The 24,409-nt window shown below is 40.6% G+C and overlaps 1 protein-coding gene across 1 annotated transcript in view; it reads left to right on the forward strand.

Moving 5' to 3' along the window:
- The window catches only part of utrn (utrophin), a gene marked incomplete in the record, with an annotated part of 177,892 nt that overhangs the window by 87,875 nt on the left and 65,608 nt on the right, over nucleotides 1–24,409 (forward strand). The window contains 3 exon segments of the mRNA XM_042225838.1: nucleotides 9,847–10,019; nucleotides 12,231–12,387; nucleotides 21,982–22,111. Of these exon segments, the coding sequence (XP_042081772.1) occupies nucleotides 9,847–10,019; nucleotides 12,231–12,387; nucleotides 21,982–22,111 (460 nt within the window).

The raw sequence follows: 24,409 nt of genomic DNA on the forward strand, positions 1-24,409 counted from the left end.
ATTTCTGTTGTGATGTGGTGCGGTGACTTGCTGGCAGACCACCCACAAAGGTCAAGATCTTCTGTTCCTAGATGGCTTTACCTAGATGGCTTCACTTCAAATAGTGGCCAAGAGTGGAGATAAAGTAAAAGAGATGGGCCGCTGGAGGAAAATAGTGATGAAAAGGAAGGATGGAGAGGGAGAAGTCTTTGAATGCTAGGGAAAAGCAGGGTGATAAAAACCTTTTTTTTTTTTTTTAATAAATCCAATAAATTGAGTAAGTTAATAGTGCTCACAATTCAATGACTTCTTGTTCATTATTTTACTTCCAAAGGTCTGCTATCCAAGGATTAATTGATTTCTATTAATAAGTGAGACCTCTGCTTTAGTTAAACTGTACTAGAACTATAATCTTACTGACATAAAACAGTCAGACCTTGTTTTTGTCTTTTAATACTGTGTAGCCAACACACACCTAGAAGCTATTGACATATTCTGTTGTACAATTACTACTCTGTATTTTATTTTTATTGTTTGTTGCAAGCTTGCCTTCACCTTGTTAGATTTAAAATGCACAAGTGGCTTACAGGGAACAATGCTATTACCGTTTATTTGATTTGTTTGATGTCTGCCTTGCTGCTTAGTCTTTATGGCAATGCGGGCAGTATATTAAGTTGCTGTTAATCGAAAATAAACATTTTCTACTACTTGCTGGTCACATTTTAAATGATCTGACCTACCACGAGACAAGGATGGCTTTTAATTGTTAATCAGACACCAGGAAAGAGGCACACTCGTTGGACACACAACCCCGGAGGCACAAGATTAGCATCTAAGAACCACTGCATTTTACCTCAATCTTCAGGTCATCTCCCAAGAGTCTTGTAGACACACTGCAAGACAAAAAGCCTCTCCACAATCAATAGCTGATTACCAGGTAACAGCACACAGGCTCTTCTAATCAATTTCCACTCCCTGTGTTAAGGAGCTTGCATACGAATTTCAGGATGTCCTTTTTTTCTTGGTTATTACGATGGCTATGTAGAGTGTCTGCTATTATTGAATCCCCAGAAGAAGTTATTATTCTTCTCCATGACCTTTGACTCCAGTTGTCTTCTCTAATGGCAGCTCTGTCACATCACTGAAGGTTAGCTGTCAATTGAATGTCGGATTGTGGCTTTTTAATGTGCGTGTTAGCCGGAACATGCTTTATTACTTTGTCAGCTTGTAAGTGTAGCCCATATATAACTTCTGTGAGCAGATACGCCAGATAATTGTTTTCTTGGAAGAGACGCTGTATAATAAGAGCATGTGATGCAACAATGTCATCATTCTTATGTTGGTTATTCTTCTTTTATCTGCCAGTCTTTTTATTCACGCTCCTTCACAGTAGTCACACTGGGAGCCGCATTAACCTTGTGTTTACTAAGTACGGTGCAGAATTCGATAGCTGGAACTGCTGTCAACTCTGCGATCGTATTCTCTGAGAAATTTAAGCCTAAACGAGTTCGAGAAGTGGCCTTCAAGTTTACAGAACTATTTCTGCTGCACAATTGCGCATTTGTTTGATGAGAAGGGTTTACACATCTGAAAGCAGAGTACTTTAAAATACTGCAAGAGTTCTTTCATCTGTGCACACCCATAACACTTTGTTCCAAAACTTGACACATTTGTTATACTGCCAAATGAGCCACAACGAAGACGCACTCACTTTGCCCGCTTTACGCACAGATACACACACGCATACGCACACACACGCATACGCACACACACACACACACACTCTATCTCTCTTCAGGGCTCAGATCTCCCCAAAGGGCTGCTGCCCTCCTAACAGGAAGAGGAGTGTCAGTGATAACCCGAGGCACAGGAAGTGACTTCACTAGATGTGAATTTAAGAGGCTGCGAATTATAGTGGAATGCTGCAGCTGCATTGATTTTTCAGCAGATGCTGCACATTGTAAAGACCGAGCCTGGATTAGATAGGTTTGTGTGAATTTTAACTGATCTGACAGGGAAAGGTTACTGGTGGATGGGTCTGCTGTTAGAATTGCGTTGTGTGTGCTTGTGTGTTTTGGTTTACTAGCCATCTGTGTAACTTTGTGTACGTATAATCATGACACACTCAAGAATAACACACAAAATGTACTTTTTTTTTTAAACGTATAAAACAACAAATCAGTCATATGGAAAAAGTTGGTATAAACCTACATGAATCACCTTCACATTCCAAAAATGCATTAAAGAGAGAGAAAAGCATCCATATATCCATCCTGATTCATCCCTCCCAATCAGTCGGACAGCAGTCTAAGCAGGGAAACTCATTCCTTGCCGTCCCTCACTGCCACCTCTACCTCATCCAGGGAACATCAAGGTGTTTCTAAGTCAGCTGAGCGATATAGTTGGTACAGCATGTCCTGAGTCTGCACCAGGGGCATCAGCTGGTTGGACATCCTGAAAATACATCATCTTGGAGGTGGAGGAGGCCCACCTTAGTCAGATGCCTGAACCACCTCAACTAGATTCATTTGATGTGGTCGGCGAGGGGCAAAACAAATTCAGAAAACCCATATGACGACAAAGAGACCAGACAAGGGACCAGTTCACCCTGGGAGAGGGTTACCAGGGTCCCAGTCTGGCATTGGCTCAAGGCTGGGTGTCTTAGCCTGAAGAGCTACATGGGTCTGCCCTCCTATGGGGCCACCACCTGCAGGAAGTGCTGTAAGGGTTTGGTACATTGTCAATTGAGTGGAAGCTCTGACGATCCGATCCCTGGTAAAAATCTGCACTACTCAAACTTTTGACATTCAGGGTTTGTTCTCTTTGCTGCTGGAGTGTGTGATCTCAACGTACCAAGATATGAAGAGTTCTCTAAGGCCGTAAATACTCGGTCCTCAGTGATAAGCGCACTACATCACTCATCACTGGTTAAATATGGTAAAACACTAATTCTCTTTGGCCTTATAACACATATTGAATAATATGTAAACTGTTAGAAAAAAATAAAATCCTTCGCTTGGTTGTGAAAGTAAAAAAGTAAAAGTATAACAACTAAAGCTTATGCGGAAGAAAAAACAGGATTTGAGACATATGGCGTGTGCACTGTAATATTTAATTTCTGACTCACTCAGCTTATTTTATCAAATATAAATCTTTTAGTTTACAGTTAAGTGCTTCGAGTTTTTTTTTTTTTTCCATTCTTTTTTTCTTTAAGCAAAAGTTGGAAACGTTTGGGAATCTATTACGGGGGTTTTTCTAAATCCTTTTTTTGCCTTTCCTCGCATTTTCTCTTCACCTTCATGTTATTACTCCGTAAGTTTGTGTTACTCTTTGCTCATTCACTGAACTTTATTTTTCTTTCCTCTCCTCTTTTCGCCCGAGGGATTAGAAGCGTTACATTCTTACCCCTGTAATGGTTCTAATCCGCTTACTTTAGTAATGTAGCCCAACATTAACCCCGACGTGCCTCGCTTTAGGCTTCATCCATCTCTGTTTTTGCATTCTTAATAAATGTCTGCTTTTGTAAACCGCACTCCTTAAGTTGATTGCACAAAGTTAAAGCATTAAAAGCCTCGGTGAGCCAAAATCATCAAACAAGTTTTAGCGTTTTTTTTCTTGTTTTCTCCCAGCTTCCACCCATTGTTGAATTAGTTATGCTTGTCAAATGTGCCAATTCGCTGCAGTTAATTTTACATCTTTCACTAGAAACCCCTCAAACGGCATATATTTGTCAGCATAACTCACAAGTGCGATTTAATGGCCTCGAGTATGTAAATATTTTTAATTAGCTAAGTGCACTTCAAAGTCTTTGTCTTATGAATATGCAAGGTTGTATTGTATTTTTTCTTCCCCCTCACTTGACAGCCATCTGTCTGCATGTCTTTGATGCACACCACATGTCTACCCTGCTGTTCAAAATGCCAGCACACACTCGAGGAGTCAGGCAATCACTTCCACACTCACACACAGGTTTAATATATGGAATCAATTTTAATGCTTGCACCTCTTTAACATAGCCCTATATAACACAGCTCCTATCCGAGCCTCTTCAAAGCATTTAGCCTTTACACTATAGTAGGAATTTCAGGCCTCACTTAATTCAGTCCTCTGCAGAGTGATGATATTCAAATTGTGGGATCTGAACAGTAACGGCCTTTAGTAGTTGGGTAGTTCTAGTAATTTGAATAAGGGCTGTCAAGGAAAGGTGCTGTTCACTGATTAAAATACATAAGAAATGAAAAAGGTTCTTTGTGGAGCAGATTATATCGGCCCCTGTCCTGACACCCCACCATCCCAAATTCCCATTACTTTCCTTTTTCTCATCTATGAACAAAACATCCACGTTTTCATCCCTTTTGCACCAGACAGGTAGAAGATTCCACCTGCACTGTTGGCCCTCTCCCCTCGCTTTCTCTCTTAACCCTCACAGACATCCTTTCTTCTATTAATATTCTTCCTCTCTGCCCGTTTTCTCACTGACATCTCTTTTTTTCCCCCTTTTATCCACTTTTTATTTTGCTTCTACTGAATTCTGGTCTGTATTTTCTTTCTTGGCAGAAAGCCTTACTTTTCTCATGAACTGCCTAGCTCTATGCCCATGCAGGCCTCAGGAAGTGGGTGTGTAGTGTGTTGAATGGGTTTAGGGGGGAGAGAGAAAGAGAGAGAGGTAGGGAGAGGAGGGGAAAGGGAGGATACTGATTAAAATAATAAACAGCTGTGTGATAGAGCGAGGCTAGTGGCCAGAAAGAAAGAGCAACAGAGGAAGAGAGAGGAATGGGGATACCAGCTATGGAGTTTGTATGACCCCCGCCCCCCGCTAAAAAATCAAGCAGAGAGCTGGAGAATTCAGGTAACTTTTAAAAAAGTTTCTTCTTCTCGAAGAGGGAGAGAGGACGGAATGGCAAATAGGTCCCGCTCATCTCTTTCACCTTCCCAAGAGACAAGGGGATAACCGGCAGAGCTCCAACTCAAAAGAGGGGCCAAAGTGTCAGACTCGCTGTTCAGGATCTAGACGCAGAACCTCGAGGCAGCTCTCTGCGAACATGTGGCTCCAACAAAAAGAAGGCGGCATTCTTTGACTAAGTGGCCCAGTTATGGCAGTGATTAGGAGGGTGTCATAGAGCGACCAAACTGGGGCTGGTAGCAAGTCGGACGCTGAGGGGGACTCTGTCTCTTTGAGCCCAAGTTACCTTTAGCAAGGGTAAATCACGTGCCTCCGTCTGCTGTGGTCTCTCCTCTTGGTGTGTGTGAGACTGGATGAGAGAAAGTGCTTTTTATTTCACTAATTGAGAGCAAACGTCCCGGCCCTGCCCAGGGTTGGACTACTGGACACGGTGAACAAAGCTTCCTTCATACTTTGAAGGGAAGTGGTAGAAGGAAAGCAAAGCAAACCCGAAGGAGAGCGCAGACCTGTCCTCAACCACACCAGTCGTCCCTCAAGACACAAACCGTTATCTCCACTTTGCAGACCTCCACCCAAGATTTGTCGGATTTCTGTCGCGGTTTAAGTGCTCCATTCCTGGCCCGAGGAACTCAACAATCAGCCTACAGCTGCTACTCTGTCAAACCTCCAGTGGCACCACTTGTCCCTAAATCCTTGTCTCAGCTCTGAAGCATGACTGCAGGGTAACTGTCACCTTCCCTATGCAGTCTGGCTGCCTTTCAAAGGAGGATGCTACCAACATGTGGCGGGATTAGGCGAGCACACGCACCGGCATGCATGTTCGAATGCTGCCAAGGGGTGTGTAAATTGCCTGTTTTGGGATTGCAACCTGGTTTTGACCCTTTTGTGTCTGGATTTTTTGCAAGAGCTGGGTTTTTCAGTTGCCAGATTCGAGATTCTTCAAATTCTGGATTTATTATTGATCTGAACGCTTACCTTGAATGTTCTGGTTTTGACCATAACCACTGGAGGACTTGTCTACTTGCCCTAAACCTGAAACATCCTTTCATCTGTATGAAAGTAGAGAAGATGTAGGGACACAAGGGAGTAGGAGGAGTCAGAATGATTGGCTTCAACTTCAGCTTGCAGGAGCTGCTCAGAAAGTTTGAAAAGGTATATTATAAGTCTGTTCTGTCATAGCTTGACTTCTTTTAGTTTTTGAATGATGCAAACTATCAGTACAAACACAACCATCTTTCATTCTTCTTTTCCCCCCTATCTTTGTTGTTGTGGTCCAAATTTAGTCAGCTTTATGAAGTCTAAGCAGTCCTTATTGGACTCATTAAAGTGGAATGAATGGTTCTGAGAGACGATACTGTGCAGAGAGCGAATTAGTATAGAATGAGACCCACAGCCATGAAATCAGCATCATTTGTCAAAGCGGACCTTTACGCTAATTGCTTTATTAAGATCTAAAGGCTAACATGGCTTAGCCAAGTAAGGGTCATTGTTGTTTTGTTAATGTAAACAAGTTCCTTTAGGTTAGAGTTTCACCGATGGGCGAGCACGTCTGGGTGTTTTGTTTTTTTTGCCCTTCAGCCATAGCTTAACAGCATGTTTAATGCTTTTATCCTTCATAAAGCTTTAAGCAGTAGTTGTTGCTTCAGTTTCCAGGGAGACTCGGTCGAATCGCTTCTCCAGCTCCAACAAGCTCACAGCCAGCAAATCTCTATCACTCATTACAGTGTGCATGAGATCCAGAACCATTAACCTTTCTGCTGCTTTTCTTCCCACTCGCACATAAATCAGTGTTTGTGTGTATGGTGAGTGCGAGTTTATAGATCGAGGAGAGGAGGCATATTTGAGGTCCTTTGCCAGGACCTAAAATGGTCCATTTTTAGTCAATAATTCATAAATAAAACATAGAAGAAAAGTAAACACAGGCCGGTGGTTACTCTCATGGTGACCTGTGGCATACAAATGGTTTTTTATGTGTGTGTTTGGGTATGTCTGTGTTGACGAGAGGGAGAAAATGATCCGTCGCTACACTTATACATCAACATATACAATCCTCTGGCTGCAAGCAGTCTTTCATTAGTTGAAATACACCCTAAAAGGGGGGTTTTGTAAATGAATATATGTGCCGTTGTATGTCCGTTCAATGTATGCTTTCTGTGTTATATGTGAATGTGCTAGTGTGTGCAAACTATTTCCACTGGAAGTAGAAGCGCTAAAGGAAAATATAAGGGAAGCACTTGGGTAATGACTTGAAACACAGCCAGCTGGCTCAGAAGCCAAATGTGTCTGTGTCTTTTATTCTTGGTGTTACTCTTTCTTTCTGTCTTTATCTCCATATCCTCTCCCTCTGCCCGTCTCTCCCTGGCTTTCCTTCTTTCTTCTGTAACCTTTAAGAAGGATTTTATTTGCGCCTTAAAAAAATGCAGTGGATGATTATCCTTGCAGATCACAGCAGAGGCATTTGCTTCGGCCTTCAGTGAAATGCCCATTGGCATTAACTAACTGCGGCATATTGCCACAGGTAGCTGTGTGTAGTCGTTTCATGTGCAGTCTGGTTGCACTGTGGCTGAAATTTACTTTTTGAAATGTATTTTTTGTTTTTCAGCAGCGCACTTTGCAGAGTATTTAAACTCTAAACTATTCAAAACATATACACAGGTCATGTCTTTTCATACTCGTCTAACATACATCCACTCTGAGTCTCCTGTATTGTTTATACCCATTCAGCGTCTTCCCTCTGTTTATATTGGAGTATGTATTTGGAACCACGGCTGATTTTTGTCAGTGGATTTTTTCTGTGTACAAAAAATGCACACACTTGGCATCGCTACATGTAGGTCATGTTAGTTGGACGGTTGAAAACTCTTCATTTTTTCACCTTAGTGTGATGGACTTTCATTCAATGTTTTCACACGCTACTCATGTTTTGACCTGTTGCACTTGTGGCAATGAGTACTGTAAGTGTCGGCTCTGGCCAAGTGAATCCATCACTTTGGAGAGTTTCATTTTCTCCTCAGTCCTCACTAAGACCAGAGTCTGTGGATGTGTGCGCCTGAAGCCTTGTTTATACTCTGTTGCTGACACAGACACGGACAGCTGGAGACACAATGGCCGGATAGTTATTCCTGTTAAGCCTTGATTATACTTTCTGCAGCCGCTTGGGTTCAAGTGATGCAAATTTTGTTGGTAAATGGGGAGTACCTGTCTTTTTTTTCTTTTCTTTTCTTTTTTCTTTTTTTTTTTTTTTTGTGATCGCGGACTCATCCTGAGAATTTACATTACACCCACCCCAACTGGACTTGCATCCCAGATGGTGGACTTGAGGTGAGCTTCAAGGAAGTATGAAATGGGTTCTGAACCTGTGTTTCCAGCTGTCCGTGTCTACAGCAGACTTCAGTCAAGTCGAGCGAGAGGAGTTATCTTCAGGATATTGAATAGCAAATTATTAAGGAAACTGGGCAGGAAAAATGAAACTAGAATATGACTGCATTCTTTTTTCTTAAGCAATCCAGTACCGAAACCAATTCCAATAATGTTGTAGGTTACTAATACTCTAATCTTTTAATAATGTAGCTCCGGAGCCTGTTTAATACCAGGTTTCTGTGCCCATTCCCTACTCACTGGGGAACGGCAGGATGATGGAACAATGGGGGACATTGCCAAATCCCTAATCATTTTTGACAAACCAGTGAGAAACTTAACACAAATACATTGCTTAACTGCTCAGTTATGATGTATAATTTACAAATATAATAGTGTAATATTAAAAAGTTTCATATCTAGAAACATTTTGAAGATATGTTCATTAATTCATCTGTAATAGGCCAAAATTAGCACGGGGTGATCAGTGTATCCGTTAGGCTCTAGTTAGTGTAGTAGCACATTAATGGCAGTACAGACCCTTTCCATTACTGCACACAGTTATTATAGTGATGCAGAGGATAGGAAAGCAATTCCGCAACAATGGCCTTTTCCAAGATTTTCCTGTGTTTTTATAATTAGAGTAAATGTAAAATATTACATTTCCAGTGCAAATGATACACAATTAACTACTTAAGCTGCTGAAGATGTGTAATTTTATACACCATGTCTTGTATTATTTTACGTTCCGGCACTGTTGTAGGCTGTATGTCTTATTACACTTTTATTAGCTACAGCAATTTTGCCCCATTTGCACACCTCTGTGCTCCAAGCAGTGTTACACTTACACACATGGTATTCTTTGGAGTCTTTTCTTTATGTGCAGTTGAAAAAGGTTGAACTGAGGGGAGTCCCAGTAGAGAGAGTGCGCGAGAGAAGAACACGGAACAGTTTTATACATCTAAAAATAAAACATTTGACAGGATCCTCTGCTTGCGTCAGCGCCCCTTGTGGTTTAACCCTCACACACAGACGTTCACACATGCCCTTTGAGATGGGGTTCTGTAATAGAGCCACTGAGTTAAGAACACAGACACACAAAATCTTGCTTCGTCATAATATTGAATTTGGTCCTGTAAACATACACACATCCATACACAGAGCATTTTTGAGTCACACTGCAGTGCATTAGAACTTTATACCAGCATAAAATGAGAAATTCTTGCTGTCATTCAGACCTGGTGTAATGTAATGGTGGTCCAGCATTAATATGAAGGCTGATATTGCTCGGGGACTTGCTTCTGGATGGCGTGGGCCTTCCAAGTCGGCAAAAGAATAGAAGTTCAAATCTTTTTAGTCAAAGTACCTTGAGGATATTCCAGAAAATATAAACTTTTCTGCCCTCTGGTAAATTTGTTTGCAGTACGCTGTGATGTCCCTCAAGAAAAGTCTTTGTGACACAATCCGAAGAAATTTTAGGTTCACTTGTAGTCAGCTGTCTCATCCATTTTTTTGTGATAAGAATGATGTGAAACTACTATATTGCTGCCCTTGACTGTACTTTAATTTTCCGCTGATAAAACCATGTTCTCTGTTCGTATTTTTAGGACATCCAGGCTGAGATCGATGCCCACAATGACATCTACAAGAGCGTCGACGGGAACAAGTCGAAGATGGTTAAAGCGCTGGGCAGCTCAGAGGAGGCCGTGTTCCTCCAGCACAGGCTGGATGACATGAATCAACGATGGAGCGACCTGAAGACCAAATCTGCCAACATCAGGTCAGTAAAAGCTCTCAACTTAACTTGTTAACTTTTGCTTTCTCGAGTCTTTTGGGTCATGGATGTCAGATTGCAGTTTTTTGCCTTTTTGCTGCTCTCAAACTTGGAAGAAAAAAGATATCTTGGCATAAGGTCTCAAGGCAATGGTCCAAGTAGGTCTCAGCTTGAGTGTACTCCTTTTTTTTAATCAGCTAGTGTGTCATAACATTGCAGAAGTTTTGATTAACTATTAAATGTAGTGCATTGGGAGATGTGCTATTTCCTGATCAGAAAATTTCCTTTTCCCCAACATGTGGAATTCTGGAGCCCAGGAAGTTGATAAATGAAAACAATCCAATCAGAAAATGCTTTCATTTAAAAATGAAATAACAATGTCAGTAAAATGGTCTGCATTTGGACCTGCTTTGTACTCAGTGAAAATTCTAAACACTGCGCCTTTAAACACAGTGTCCATAGTGTCTACTTTGATTATTTTACACAAATTACACCAGGCTTCTACACAGTAACTACATCAGGCGGGTCAGACTTAACTCAGTAATCTACTCATTCCAGAAACAAGCTCATTAATTCAGTCATTACTCTTATGCATCACAGCCTCCATCCCAGGCTGCTGCCAATGTTGTTTTCTTAAAATGCTTTAGAAATTTTGGAGGAGGAAGAACAATAGCTACTGCGTGATATTTTTATATGTGATGTGACCGTTTACAGCATCAAATACTGCAGAATAAAATGTCAGGTCGATGCAGGATAGCCACAAAACAGTGGTGCTGTCTGTTTGCATCGTGCCTCTCTCTGCGCTATTGACACTACGACAGAACATCCTGCAGCAACCAATTTATAGCTCGTTGAGCTTTTGTCATCCTATTTCTTTGTGATTGGTACTGCAGTTTCAGAGAAGTGAAGGTAGTTCTTTGACTGACTCGCAGCAGTCAGCCCAACTTTGGGCTGCTACACATGCAATCCCGAAGGCAAGAAGTTGAAGCTGATGAATATTCAAGAAATTTGTGCATGTTTTAAATTTGAAATGTCCCATTTTGGGGGGAATTCAGGTGGTACTTTAATTTAAAAACAAAAAAGAGAGAGATGGATTGATTTTTCTGATTGCATGATTGAAATTGGTCTCAAGGTTGCTCCTATTGTAGTCATGATTTAAAAACATTCTTCGTATATGAAAATATTCATTTGCATACAGTATTTTAGGAAATATTCATTTGAGTTGTTTATAACAGCCTTACACTGCCTCCTGTTTTCTGCATGTCCATCGTGAAGCAGAGGGATGACATATAGCACAAAAAATACCCGAGAGCAACCACGGTAGGACATAAACTTCACGCACGTAGTGCCTCGTCAGCCACAACCTTGGCATAAATAAAAAAGATTGGTGATGAGTAGGGACGCGGACGGTGAAGAAAGTGAAGGCAGAAGTGAAGGTGACAGGGCCAGATGGAGATGTTCAAAGAGGAAGAGGGGAGGGTAAATAAAGCCATGCCAGGAGAACAAAGTGAGGTTGGGATATCAATACAAATGATGAAATGATTCTGAATTTATAATGGTTTATTTTAGTGGGAGAAATGGGACTTAGTCAAGCTGAAGCATTGCACAGAAAGGAAAGAACGGGGAAATAGACAGCAAGAAAACTCTGTGTGCGTGTGCGTGTGCATGTGGGTGTGGGAGATGGGATACGGTATGATGATTGCATGCAGGCCATTATGCCTTAATTGCAGTACATGTGTAATTAAGGCTAACTCGGTAAGTGGCATTAGGAGGTCTCTGTACACCGTGTTCAGATACATTTTGCCCAGAGGAGAAGAGAAAAATAAGTGATTATCAACACACATTGCACTCAAGCTGCCACCCACACCGTTAGCAGCCAACTGCATCCACCTTCTTCAAATAACGTCCACTCCAGAAGGCCAGCGACCTCTTTTTGAGTGGTTAGCAATCTGGTTTTTACAGGGTTTTGTAAGGATATGTCTTTTTACGTGTTGAAATGCAGTCATAGCTAGAATGTAGCAGGAAGAATTCAAAAGTTGTTGAACCTTACTATATGATTTAAACGCTATAATTTAGAGAATAACAAATTTGAGACCGTAATATGTGCGGATGTATAGAATAAAGTGTAAAGTAAGGAGTACAGTTTGAAAGGATTTACTGGGATACTGTCACAGGGATCTGGTGGTACTAGTTTAAGTGGATGCTTCATCTTGGCAGAGCACATCTGGAGGTGAGTGCTGAGCGCTGGTCTCGACTGCTGGGCCTTTTGGAGGAGCTGTGGAGGTGGATCTGCATGAAGGATGAGGAGCTGGCGAAGCAGATGCCCATCGGAGGAGATGTGCCCACTCTGCTGCAGCAGCAGAATCACTGCACGGTATGAATTGTTGCCACAGGCGATGTTCCTGCCACACTCTGAAAGATTTATCCATACCTTGTCCTTTCCTTATTGATTTTTCTTTAAATTTTCAGAGAGAAGCTTCAAGAAAGTAACTTTTTTCCTAAAATAAACGTTCCTTCTGCACATTTTAAGCATTTGTAACCATACTCTCAGCTTGATATAGCCAGCCCCATGTTATCAAGCTTTTTTTCCCCTTCTTAAAGCAAATGCCTCATTAGTTGTCCTCTCTCTCTTTCTGTGTGCGCAGATGGTTTCCTTGCGTTTGACTAACATCTCCCTCACTGTCCTAATCATTTTCTCCTGTTAGGGTACAGAGGGTTAAGATTTCTTTTATTTCGTGAAATTTGCTAATGTTATATCGTAGCAGCCTAACTCCTCCCTCCTTATCCTGAGCAGACGTCTAATTAACTAGAATAAAGATATTAAATTGCACAAGATGCGTTGTTGTTGTCATAAAGATAAACAAACGTGTTATTAAAAATATAACTGTGCTAACGATGATTGTTTTTCAAGCGTTAAGCTCAGCAGCCGTGTGGCTATGGTACATTTATTCGTTTCAAAATCCTGCATTGGTAGAGTTTTAAAGGCCAGGTTCGACATCATTGCTGTACAGTGAGTAGTGTCCTTTCTCGTGTTTTATCATTGCACTTATTGATGTTTTTACACTACACAGAGTCAGTTTTTCTAACAAGCAGTCAATACCTTTATTGTGCTGACCCATTCGTACCTTTGCCATCAGTGCCGTTTGTCAGCAGTGTTCCCCACTGTATTATTTATTGTAACCACTGGTTATTGTGATAGTGCACCGGAGTGTAATTGCTTTCAGATAAATGACTCAGCCCGTGGCTACTGTTTACTCCCAGCCTGCCCGGCCGCTCTTGACATCGTAATGCGTTTCTCGGCATCCCGTTCGCCACACTATTATTTTTTTCCCCAAAACGCCTTGAGAGTAAACACGTGTGCAGTCATGTGTCACAGACGCAAGGATCACAGACACGCTGACAGATCAGCTGGCACACGCGCACACGGAGCTCAGTACTCCTGCGTTGCGACACCTTAGCATACGCGAAGCGCATTTGTATCTGAATGCCTTCTCTGATCTGCTACATCTTTGTGTAACTTTTCAATGAAGTTTGACAAACTATATTTTGAAATGTCATTTTGTAATTTTAGATGGCAATTTGTTAGATACAATACTGTTTGAGGCTAATGAAGCAATCATGCACATAGAAAAGAAAGGAGTTTCAATTTTGTGAAGCATTTCTGTGATAATTTGTAGAAAGAAATATGAAAGAGAGGGAAAAAACAAGACAAATTACACACGCACACATAATAAAGTGTGTAATACTTAAAGCACTAATTCCAAACTTCAAAAGAAAAAAATCATTAGAGCAATGTGCTCAGTGCTTTCCCTTTTTTGAAGGAAAATTGAGAAGGAAAAAAAAGACATAACTGATCGACCACAGAGACTAAGAGCGGGCTCTTCCAGTGGCACACAATCAATTTCTTGGCTGCTGTAATGTCTGCTAAATATAGTCTTTTAATGGCTTAATGAAGAGTCGTTACTCAGAAAGCAGAGCAGATTATGTAAAAACTATATATTATGGGAAAAGAGAGACACTCTTCCACACTTTGCCTGGTTGACAGTCCAAACTTGGAGCCTTTATGGGAATCTTGTTTCTGATTTTAATTGAGATGGGTTCATCAGAGTATGCTCTCAGTGATCTGAGATGAGGCTGCTGAACACCTTACAGAGAGAAGAGAAAGGCATTACCCCAGCTGATCAGATGAGCTCCATTATATAAGCAATGAGTCTGAGAGCACACGCAGTAACCACAGAGTTTAATCTACCTTCATGTCCACTTCTACTTTCCTTTTCTCATTACCCTCTCTCAGCCCTTTTATCTCATTTTCTGTCATCCTTTGCTGTGGTTCCTGTCTCTAGCCTTTTTGTCTCTTTTCTTTACACTCCTCCTCTCTATTTCTTTCACATTTTCTCCTCTCTGCTTTCCCTTGTTCATCTCCAGGTATTCAGCTTTGAGAATACTCAAAGGAAATAATGAAACTGGCGTGTTGAAAGTGCGGAAGTCTCACTTACCATTTTTTTCCCTGTGTTATGTTTTTCCCTCACTTCCTCTGTGTTCTTAGTAGATTGGCCTGGAGGTCTTGGTGACCCTAAAAAGGATGAGGGGAGGTGGCTGAGCAGAACAAAAAGCTGGGGCTTTGAACATGTCATGCTCTATTACTTGCTTACACTGACAGACACACACTTGCAAGTCCCCTGTGCTCACACATACATACGCAGACACAGTTGGTGAGCAGTGCATGTACCAGCTGCTCTGCCGGAGAGATTGGGGGAATGTGCATGGATATAAATATATGGAAATTGGTGTCTCTGAGGTAGGGAAGGCTTAGAGTGAGTTTTTTTTCCATTCTCTTTTTGTTTTGGGAGACTTTGAGAGATAAAAGATGAAGGCTAAGCCACTTAGCCCAGCAGAGAGCAACGGATATTGCCGTTATTAAAGAATCGGAAGGAAGAAAAATATGAAAGAGCAGTGGTCCAAGCAGAAAGTGATAGACAGGAAGTGGCAAACAGAAGCAAAATTAAATGAGGAGAAAAGAGAAAGATGTTATGTACAGTAGATGAGAACCCAGGTTAGTGGAAGTAGGAAAAGTATACATAGTACATCTTTTTATATTCATAATATTTAGGTTTCCAACACATCAGCTGCATTCAGATCTAGCTCAACAAGCTGATTGTTGAAGTGCTGAACGTGTGAGGCGACTGAGTGGGTATTGTCTGTGCTAACTTGAGTTACTTCTCCCGCCCTCCTCTGTGTATTGATCCGTGTCTGTGTTTTTCTCTTCTAAAATGGCCATAATAGCGTTTATTAATTGCACATTCAATTACCCAGTAAAAACGCCTTTGTTAGCATCAAGCCGATTAAACTCATCAGTCTCTTCTATTAAATTAGCAGCTTTTAGATCAAGGAGTGGGAACGAGGGACCAGAGGCTTGTGGGCATCTTTAACGACTCTTATCTTTCAGCAACAGTTGGTTTCTTGTCTGCATTGTTACGCAAGTTCAATCTGGTTCTTTCAAAAGCTCATTCGACTCATTCAGAATGAATACAGGCAACAGGCAATATACTTTAAATTTAGTTAAACCCCCCTTCCCCATATCTTCTAAATATGCTTAAGTAGCATACCATTACTCAAACTAAAGTGGGGAGAGTCTAATAATTTGCCACAGGACTCATCTTAATCATTGTGCCTGAATGATTGATTAGCACCATTTACTCTTGAATGGACAGGTAGTAAAGGAGAATGAAATGGATTTAAGTGCTGTGCTGGACTTTACCTCAGGGTGTCTTTGGAGACACAGGGCTTTTGTTAGAACTCACCACTGGGGGTTTTTCTGAGGAACTTTAAATTGTTTTTGTCTGCTTCATTTACACTTGCAGTTTAATGAAATTGCTAGACGTGTGTGTTGATGGTCTAAAGTACTGCTGGCAAAAACCAGCCCTTATCTGCTGGGGGTCCTATGGGTTTGTCCTGCAGTATTGAAACATTGGCCTCAAATCCTTTGGGTCCTGTCAGCTCCGGGGTGGGGCATCCTTAGATCCGGTATGTTTCAGCACATTCCATGGATGCAGATTTAGCTAGAATCAAAGGAATTTGCAATTGCAAACCAGGTCAACGCCATGTGTCCTTTATTGTCTCTTTTGTGCCAAAGGGCAGTGCCATGTGTATGCATGGTCTGCAGCAGTGATTAGGTGGATCAAGATGCTAGGATCCAGCAGAACATTGATCATCTAGGTACAATTTAAAGTTTTTCACTTCGCCTGTCATTTGGTTTTTAATGTGAAGTTGTTGTTTTTTTAACCATGGAAATAATTCTGTGATCATCCAACTCAGTTTTATTATGTGGTGTTTCAGACCTTTTGGTGTTGCTGTGGTCAGTGTGTTCATTCTTTTTAAAAATTTACCAAATTTTTGGCCACTCTCATAGTGTTTGTGATCACTCTATGGGTTTACTTTGGTTTATTGCTCTAATGGCCGCTTCCCTCACTCACGTCAGAATCTCTGCTGACATCATATTGAGAGATCCGGTGAAAACACAACTTATACACTTGGAGTCAAATACAGATGTTTTTATTGGTTTAATTTGTCATGGAACATCAAGGGAACAGACTGCATCTGGCCACAAAGCTGCTTGTCAATTAATTACTTTTGAGCCTTTGAATATGATGCACTGTTAACCGTTAATGCAATACTTTATTGAACCGCAATACTTTTACTATTACTATTTAATATTTACTATTAAACCCCTTGAATTAAAGCTGAAAGTCTGCATTTTAATCTCCTCTTAATTGTGTAATTTAAAATCCACTGTTGGTTATGTCTAAAAACACAAGTTAATGTGTTTAAGTGCATATTTAAGCAATTATTATCACTACTATTAATGCACCAAACAGCGGACAGATTGCTACATAGATGGTTAGTATAGTTGAGCATTTATGAGCTGAAGAGAGAGGTTTGGGAGTTAATCAAAACCAAAACAGATTACTAAAAAGAGACTGCATATGTGTTAGGAGATGAATCCTCTAAATTAATGCTAATATTATTCTGGTAAGTGTGCAATAAACCTTTTAAAGGCTATGATAGCTTAAAGAAGCAAAGAAGTATATGAACAATGCTGCTGTTAGCAGTTATAATTATCGGTGACAGCAAACCTCATTAAGTACTGCAAAACTATGCTAAAGAGTGATGCAGTGACGATTCAAAAAACAAAGGTTCTAAATTGACCTCAAACTTGTAAATTATTGCAGTTGCACTAACACAACAATGTAAAATATACATATGTTTTACATGGAAAAAATTTATATTTTTATTTCGGCAACTGCGAATTTGTCACATATAGGTTTCTTGTACATCCACAGGCATTTCACAGCCTGTGGGTATTGTTACTAAATTAACAATGGCCAAGGTTGGATGCATTAGTTAAGTGGAGCATTTGTTTTCAAACTACTAGCAGCTATCACTAGCTTTCAGCTATTCTGAGATAACAGCAAATGTTGGGAGGGCAAAGGAGCAATTAATTTTTTTTTCCAGTTGAATCACTCTGTGGCTCCTTTATGAACTGTGCAACTGTAAAATCTAATTTGGCCCAGACGACACAAGTTCAAATTCTGGCCTCAACTAAAAATAGTTTTTGCTAGAGAAAAATAAGAAGTCATCAGTATTGTGACTTTCTCCCCCTTCTCTCGCAGTGTGATTGAACCCTTATTGCAAAGGCGCCTGAAAATTCCTGCCTTGTGCCTCACTTATGTTGAGAGATGGTATATTGTATCAGTCCTTTTTGGGAGGCTTATTTCTTCTAGAAGATGAGGGCTACGGTAATATTGTGGACGAGATAGCAGGGTTTTGAGAGCAGGAAGAGGGATGTTTGGCAGAGCTCTGAAAGAAGCTGTGTTGTGATGTTATCTCATTGGCGCCACAGCACAGGGCACTTAGTGATAAGAGTCTGCTGTGCTGCTACAGCCACAAACTACACTCTTACACAGACCTGGGCACAAGCACTTGCCCACAGACATAATCACACACTCACAGCCAAGGTCACGGTCACTCGTAGCTTCAAGGTAGATGCCAGAAGCATTGTGAAAGTGACAAGAGTCCCCTCTTGCTCTAGTCTCCATAAATCACAGCTCATATTCTGATGTGCCAGAGCTTGGAAATTGTTGAAAAAGAGCAAAGAGAAGACCTGTCCTGTTTTATCTTTGACATAGATGTCTATGTCTCATCACTCAAAGGCTGTCTGGGATTTGCTTGGGGAAAAAGAGAAAAAAGAGCTTTTTTTTGTTAACTTAAAAGCGGCGTATGTGTTTGATATCCGCCTTTCAAAAAAGCGTGAAAAGTGTGTCCCTGTGTGAAACTCTGATAATGTGCGCGTGCTGAGGTTTCACTAAAAAGATTTGGTTGAGTGTTGGGTGAAAGTGTTTTGTGCTGTCACCTGCCTGAACTGTAAGGATACCCAGTGGCTGGATAACAGACGGCGAGGCTGTATCTAACAAAGAGGATTACTTGGCGCTGCTCACGTTGCAGATATTAAAGCCGTCTGTGGCTCATTTCTTTGGAGCCAGTTTACATTAGAAGATAATATTACATTTATTGTAACTGACAGGGATTTTTTTATTACTCAAACTATGCCTGTGTGACATGATTATTAATATGGGTATTATTATAGTAAATACGTCTGAGACGCAGAGTTCACTTTTGACCACAGTGGCCTTACTGCAGGCTGTTCTTGAGCTTTTGAGCCACATGATCTTTATCAACAGTTTTTTTTTTTTTCAGCTTGTATTTGAATTTATTCTCACACACAGTGTAAGTAAACAGTGCAGCAACAACACAGCACTGCATTTCACTTCACAGAAGTGATATTACACAACAGACATGGCAAACAGAATACAGTATCTCAGAAATTATGAGTGTGTGAGAGAAATGAGATACATGTTCAAACAAGAGAAGGAGGAAAATCAAACGTTCAGTAAGAAATCGGTAGGCGTTATCTTAGAAGTGACTCGAAATTAATTCCTGACAATATAACCCCAATTCTTAAAAAGGTGAGACGCTGTGTGTTATGAAAGAAAACACCAGAAAAAATGATGTGCGCGTGTCATAAACACATTTTTAGCAGAATGTTTAAAGTGAAACATTAATACTTCGTTAAAAAAAAGAGGGGGGGGGGGTCCATTTTGAAATTGATGGCTTGCAATATGTCTCAAAAAAGTTGGGACTGGGAGTTATTGAAGGCTAGAAAAGTAAATGTTCTATAAAGAAATGGATGCATGGACATTTTGCAACTAATTGGGTTAATTGTCATCAAAATAAAATGATTGGGTATAAAAAGAGCATCTTAGAGAGGCAGAGCTCCTCAGAAGTAAAGATCGGCAGAGGCCCAGCAATCTGCAAAAAACCCCCTGCAAATTTCAGAGTAATGATGTTCAACATAAAATAAAGAACACTTTGAATACCTCATCATCTATACGGCCTAATATTTAATGATTCAGAGAATTTAGAGAAATCTCTGTGCACAAGGGACAGTGCCTGCCTGCCTGTCCTGACCTTTCACCAACTGAAAACATTTGGCACATCATGAAATGCAAAAACAAGACAAAGAAGGCCTGGGACTGTAGAGCAGCTAGAATCCTGTATCGGCCAAGAATTGGACAACATTCATCTCACAGTATCCCCCCAGTAAAACGTTTTGCTCTCAGACTGTTGGCAGACCCTGTTGAAGCTTTCTTCATTTTCTCTGTCATTGTATGGTCTTTACTTTACAACATAAAGCGACTTGAGGTAACTGTTGAATTGAATAAACGTGGCACTGTTCCTTTTTTTTTTTTTTTTTTTGATGTTGCTTCCATCACATTCAAAATGAGTGGATATTTCTTAATTTTCTGAGGTTAAGTATTTGTTTTCTGTCTTCTATTGTGATTAACTTATCAGACTTGCAAATATTTGCAGACGGATCTTTGGAGATGTTAAAAGTGTAATACATGAAGTCAAACTTCACATATCTATAAACAAGCCAGTTCTACAAATGGCTTCAACAAGCCATTTGCTGCTTTGATGCTGTATATATGTTGGTTCCTTCTACATCTGGCTGTAATCAGACTTCCCTGAATTATTCAACCAGGTGCAATTTGTTTCCACCAGGATGCTGTTCATCGACCTGAGCTGTTATCTGTGATTAACACATTACAAAACTGACATCGGAATATTTTACTGGCGTCACTCCGAGTAACATGCAACAAACTTTGAAAATAAACAGCCTCTTTACCCTCATTTCATTTCCTAATTTAAACCACCACTCTACATCTGACAGCAAAAACAAAAGGAAATATATGGAAAACTTAAGGCGCTGGTATCAACTGGGAGTTGTCCTCGCTGCTCAGCTCCTCATCCTCTTTTTCTTATCTCTGCTCACACCCCTTTCCCTCTTCCTCAAGCCCCTCTCATTTACGTTCTATCTCTCAAGGTCCCCTCTCTGCGCTACCTGCCTATTATGCTTCCTCTGTGTGAACGGGGAGGAAATCATTGGAACGAAGCAAACCATTTATTAGCAGGGATGATCTAATTTGTGTTCAGCAGGATGCTTCATTTCAGGGTGAGAGTACATTTGTCTGCAGGAGGCTGTGTGAAATTGTCATTGCATTGGTCTAAATCCAACTTTTACAAGAACTTACTTCCAGAATTTTAATTTTTTTATTTTTAAATGCTTCCACAGCAGCCGTGTGTGAACTGTGAAATAGAATTGAAAGAAGTGGTGAGAGGGTTAAGGTCACTGAGGAAATTATAGGCTAATTATGGCAAATCTTCACACAAATGTCTAAAAGGATGAAATTAGATTGTGATGACATTGTATAATGAAGGTCACACAGAAGGTGCCAGTTCAGGTATGTGCGTATATGGATGTAAGCTGCTGGAGTGGTGGGGTGTTCTCATACATACGGATTGGATAGTTTCTCTTCTAGGCGATTCTTATTGTTCTTGTCTTACGTCTTCAAATGTTGCCGGTAATACGATTGCACCCAAGCCAGCATCTTGTCGTCAAGCTTTTGCATCTCATTTTTGCTGCAGTCGACTGTTTGATCAGTCTGATAAGTGTGAGCCTTTATCAGAGCGGGTCAACTAGCTTCACAGTGTCTTCAACTACATCGCCTCTTCACAAAGCAATCACACACTCCGATAGGCAATGAAGTTCTTCGGGGTGTCACATGTATATTCCGACAAGAACAATTATGCCGTTACATACCGATCTCACCCCCTTTATGTAGTTCCATCGCCTGCCGTGCACTCTGCTGAGGCAGAACTCTTGACATAAGGTTAAGAGCATTTGTCAGATTGCTTCATGAACTTCATGAACTAGAGCCTGGAGTGTGTGGTGCACTATGCTCATTTCAATATGAGCGGCGCTGTGAGAGGATGTGCAGGATGTGTGGTGTTACTAGCAAGCTCTATAATGATTATTCCTGCAGGGTTACAGTGACTCGCTTTATTCTGTGCCTTGCTCAGCTAATTTCACACAGACCCAGAGGAGAAGCCCAGTTTGACCCAGTACTCGCACTTCAATCGCTGCTCTGTTCTCAGAGCTTTCAATACCGCTGACACTCCTTACATAGCCTCTCTCTCACACTCTCTCTCTTACCTCTTGATTCCTTCTTAATAGGCAAAGACTGAGCAGGGAAACTGTTTTGTTGTGCTGCAATCACCTAATTAGCCATTGAATGTGTTGGTTATCTTGCCGATAGGCAGAACGTAAACATCTGCGTTTGTTCATTGGGCTGATGTGAGTGTTTTAATCACAAGAACTCTAAGAACTGGTTGATTAGTATGTATATTATTTCAAAAACTAGGACCTGCAAGAACTGTTTGAAAATTAAACTCAAACTCTGTTATGATCTATATATTAAAAAAAAGTTACAAAACATTTGTGGTTGATATTAGTAACATTTTTATATACATCAAGTCCCCTCTAAGCCATTGCTCTGTGCTTTTCCCGCAGGCGCTACGGTCAGAACTGAAGGAGCGCGAGCACTTGGTAATCAGCACTTTGGACCAGGCGAGGACGTTTCTTGCTGATCAGCCCATTGAGGGTCCTGGAGAGCCACGCAAGAACCTGCAGCCAAAGACTGGTTTGTTCCTTTTCATTAAAAAAAATATATCTCTAACAGAATATATAAACTTTCAGTCCTGGAAACAGGTTTGAAAAGATAATTGCAGCTTAAAAATACTGCACACCACTACCGAGTCCATTAAAGCCATGCCATGCAGTTTTTTCCACCTCCTGAGTAAATTGTGGTAAAATCAGAGCTCATAATGAGGCTTAGGCAGTTTTATCTTTTAGGTATAGTAAGTATCTGGAGATAATGACGTAATGAAAAACTATTAGAAACTCACAGTTCTCTGTGTCTCTAGTTAGTCTAGTCTGTTTTCAACAGATTTTAAATCACTAATCGCCTATTTTTGTAATTCACATATCATTTTTTTCCCTTGTGCGATATGACAAAAATCTCATCGTCCTGACAATGACATAAATCACAAAAATGTAATATTTTCTGTAAATTCTGTGAATCTCGGGCAACTCGACTTGCGTTTAGTTTTTCCATCTCGGCGTCCTTTACCTGGATTCGAGTGTTTTAACCAATGCATGAAACTATACATTTTTAGACACAAGTTGTAACAGCCACCATTTTCTTTCAAAGTTTGAGTCTAAGGTTTATTTTTTTTAGCACCTGACTGCTCTTTTTTTTCCTTCTCTGCATACTCTTTCACGTGATTCAGTTTATTTTGAAAAGTCTCAACAGGATCTTGAGCTTTATTGTGAAAGGTTTACGTGGAAAACAAACAAGCGGACAGCGGAGCCACGCGATGGTTTTACCGTCATTATTGCTAACGACAACACGTAAAAACAGGCGCTTGTCCGTCCATAGTGTGATTATATTAAATATGAGAGAAAGAGAGAACTTTAATACATTAATATATCCCCTACAGTGACCATCAAAAGGATGAAAAAATATTGCCGTAAACAGTTTATTTTACGACACCATGAAACAAATGATAGCGTAATAGGAAACGATAGACGTTTTTATATCGTCATCCGATATATATCGTTATATCGAACAGCCCTACCCTTACATGGCCAGAATCTTGTAGAAACATAATTTCCCACTCTAAAATTGTACTGTATGACAATAGTAGATGGGTAACAACAATGCATTGATTTTGGACGCAGCCCGTGGTAATAAACTGCAGACTGTAAACACTTAAAAAGACAAAATTGCTTTGTTAAAGCCCTGTTTTGAAGCCATCCACAATTAATACTGCCACACCACTAAATTTAATGCAATTTAGGCTGTTGAGTTATCAAAAAAGATCACCCATATATACATTAGCTACACAAAAATGTCTTTGTTGAAGCAGTTTCCATGTTTGCTTCTGTTGTAAAGTTGGACCTTTGGCCCCTGAAAGAACTCTAGTTTTTGGCACCTATACCTTGTCTTCATTTTTCAGGCATAGTGACAGAAGGATAGCAGCAGCACTGAAAAGGAAGGTTGTTAACACTGTTGTGAAAACCCTCTTTGATGTATGGTTTGGAGATGGTAGGTCTGACTCAAAGAGAGGAGGTGGATGAAGATGTTTGGGAGTGACCTGGAGGGACAGATTTAGTGTCACAGTATGTCAGTGGGACAGTGCCAGCTAAGCATTTTGGAGACAGTGTAAGCAAAGCAAGAGGAGATGGTTTGGACATGTGTAACGGGGGGATAGTGCATACACTGGACAAAGGATGTGAAATATGGAGCTAGCTAGAGGACCTCAGAGAAAGTTCTCGAGAAGGTAGTGATGGGGGACATGCAGAGGATTGATGTGATGCCAAAGAGAGGGTGAGGTGGTTGCAGATGATGTGCTGTGGTGCCCCCGAAATTGAGCCACAATATAAAAAAAGGAAGCTGGAAAAGGTTGTGGCTTGCATCCTAGAAAGTCATTTGCTAAAGGTTTTTAGTTGGATTTAAGTTCCATAGTGTAATGGTTAACACATTTGCTTAATATGCAAAAGATCACAGAGGCACAGATGGTGGTGGTGCGGGTGTCTGGAAGGGCAGCATTCAAATCTGTGCAAAATCAAATACATGGATCCATCCGCTGTGGTAACCTGATGTAAATGGGAGAACTGCCAGAAGAAACTTCTTCTTTTCTGCTCCACAAGGGTTTTGTTTTGGGTACCTTAACCTAGGGCTGCACGATTTTGCATAAAATGAGAATCACGATTTTTTGGCTTAGAATTGAGATCACGATTCTCTCACGATTTTCTTTTCCAGTATAAATATTTATTGCACTTATTAACTGCACATCAACTTCGTACTGAACATAAAAACAATAAATAAACATAAAAACAACAAATGTCTCACGTTTTGTTGTTGCCGCAAAATGTT

The sequence above is a fragment of the Haplochromis burtoni genome, unplaced genomic scaffold, assembly GCF_018398535.1.
Source record: "Haplochromis burtoni strain Fernald_Lab_line unplaced genomic scaffold, NCSU_Asbu1 Contig_8, whole genome shotgun sequence".
In the NCBI taxonomy this organism is placed as follows: Eukaryota; Metazoa; Chordata; class Actinopteri; order Cichliformes; family Cichlidae; genus Haplochromis; species Haplochromis burtoni.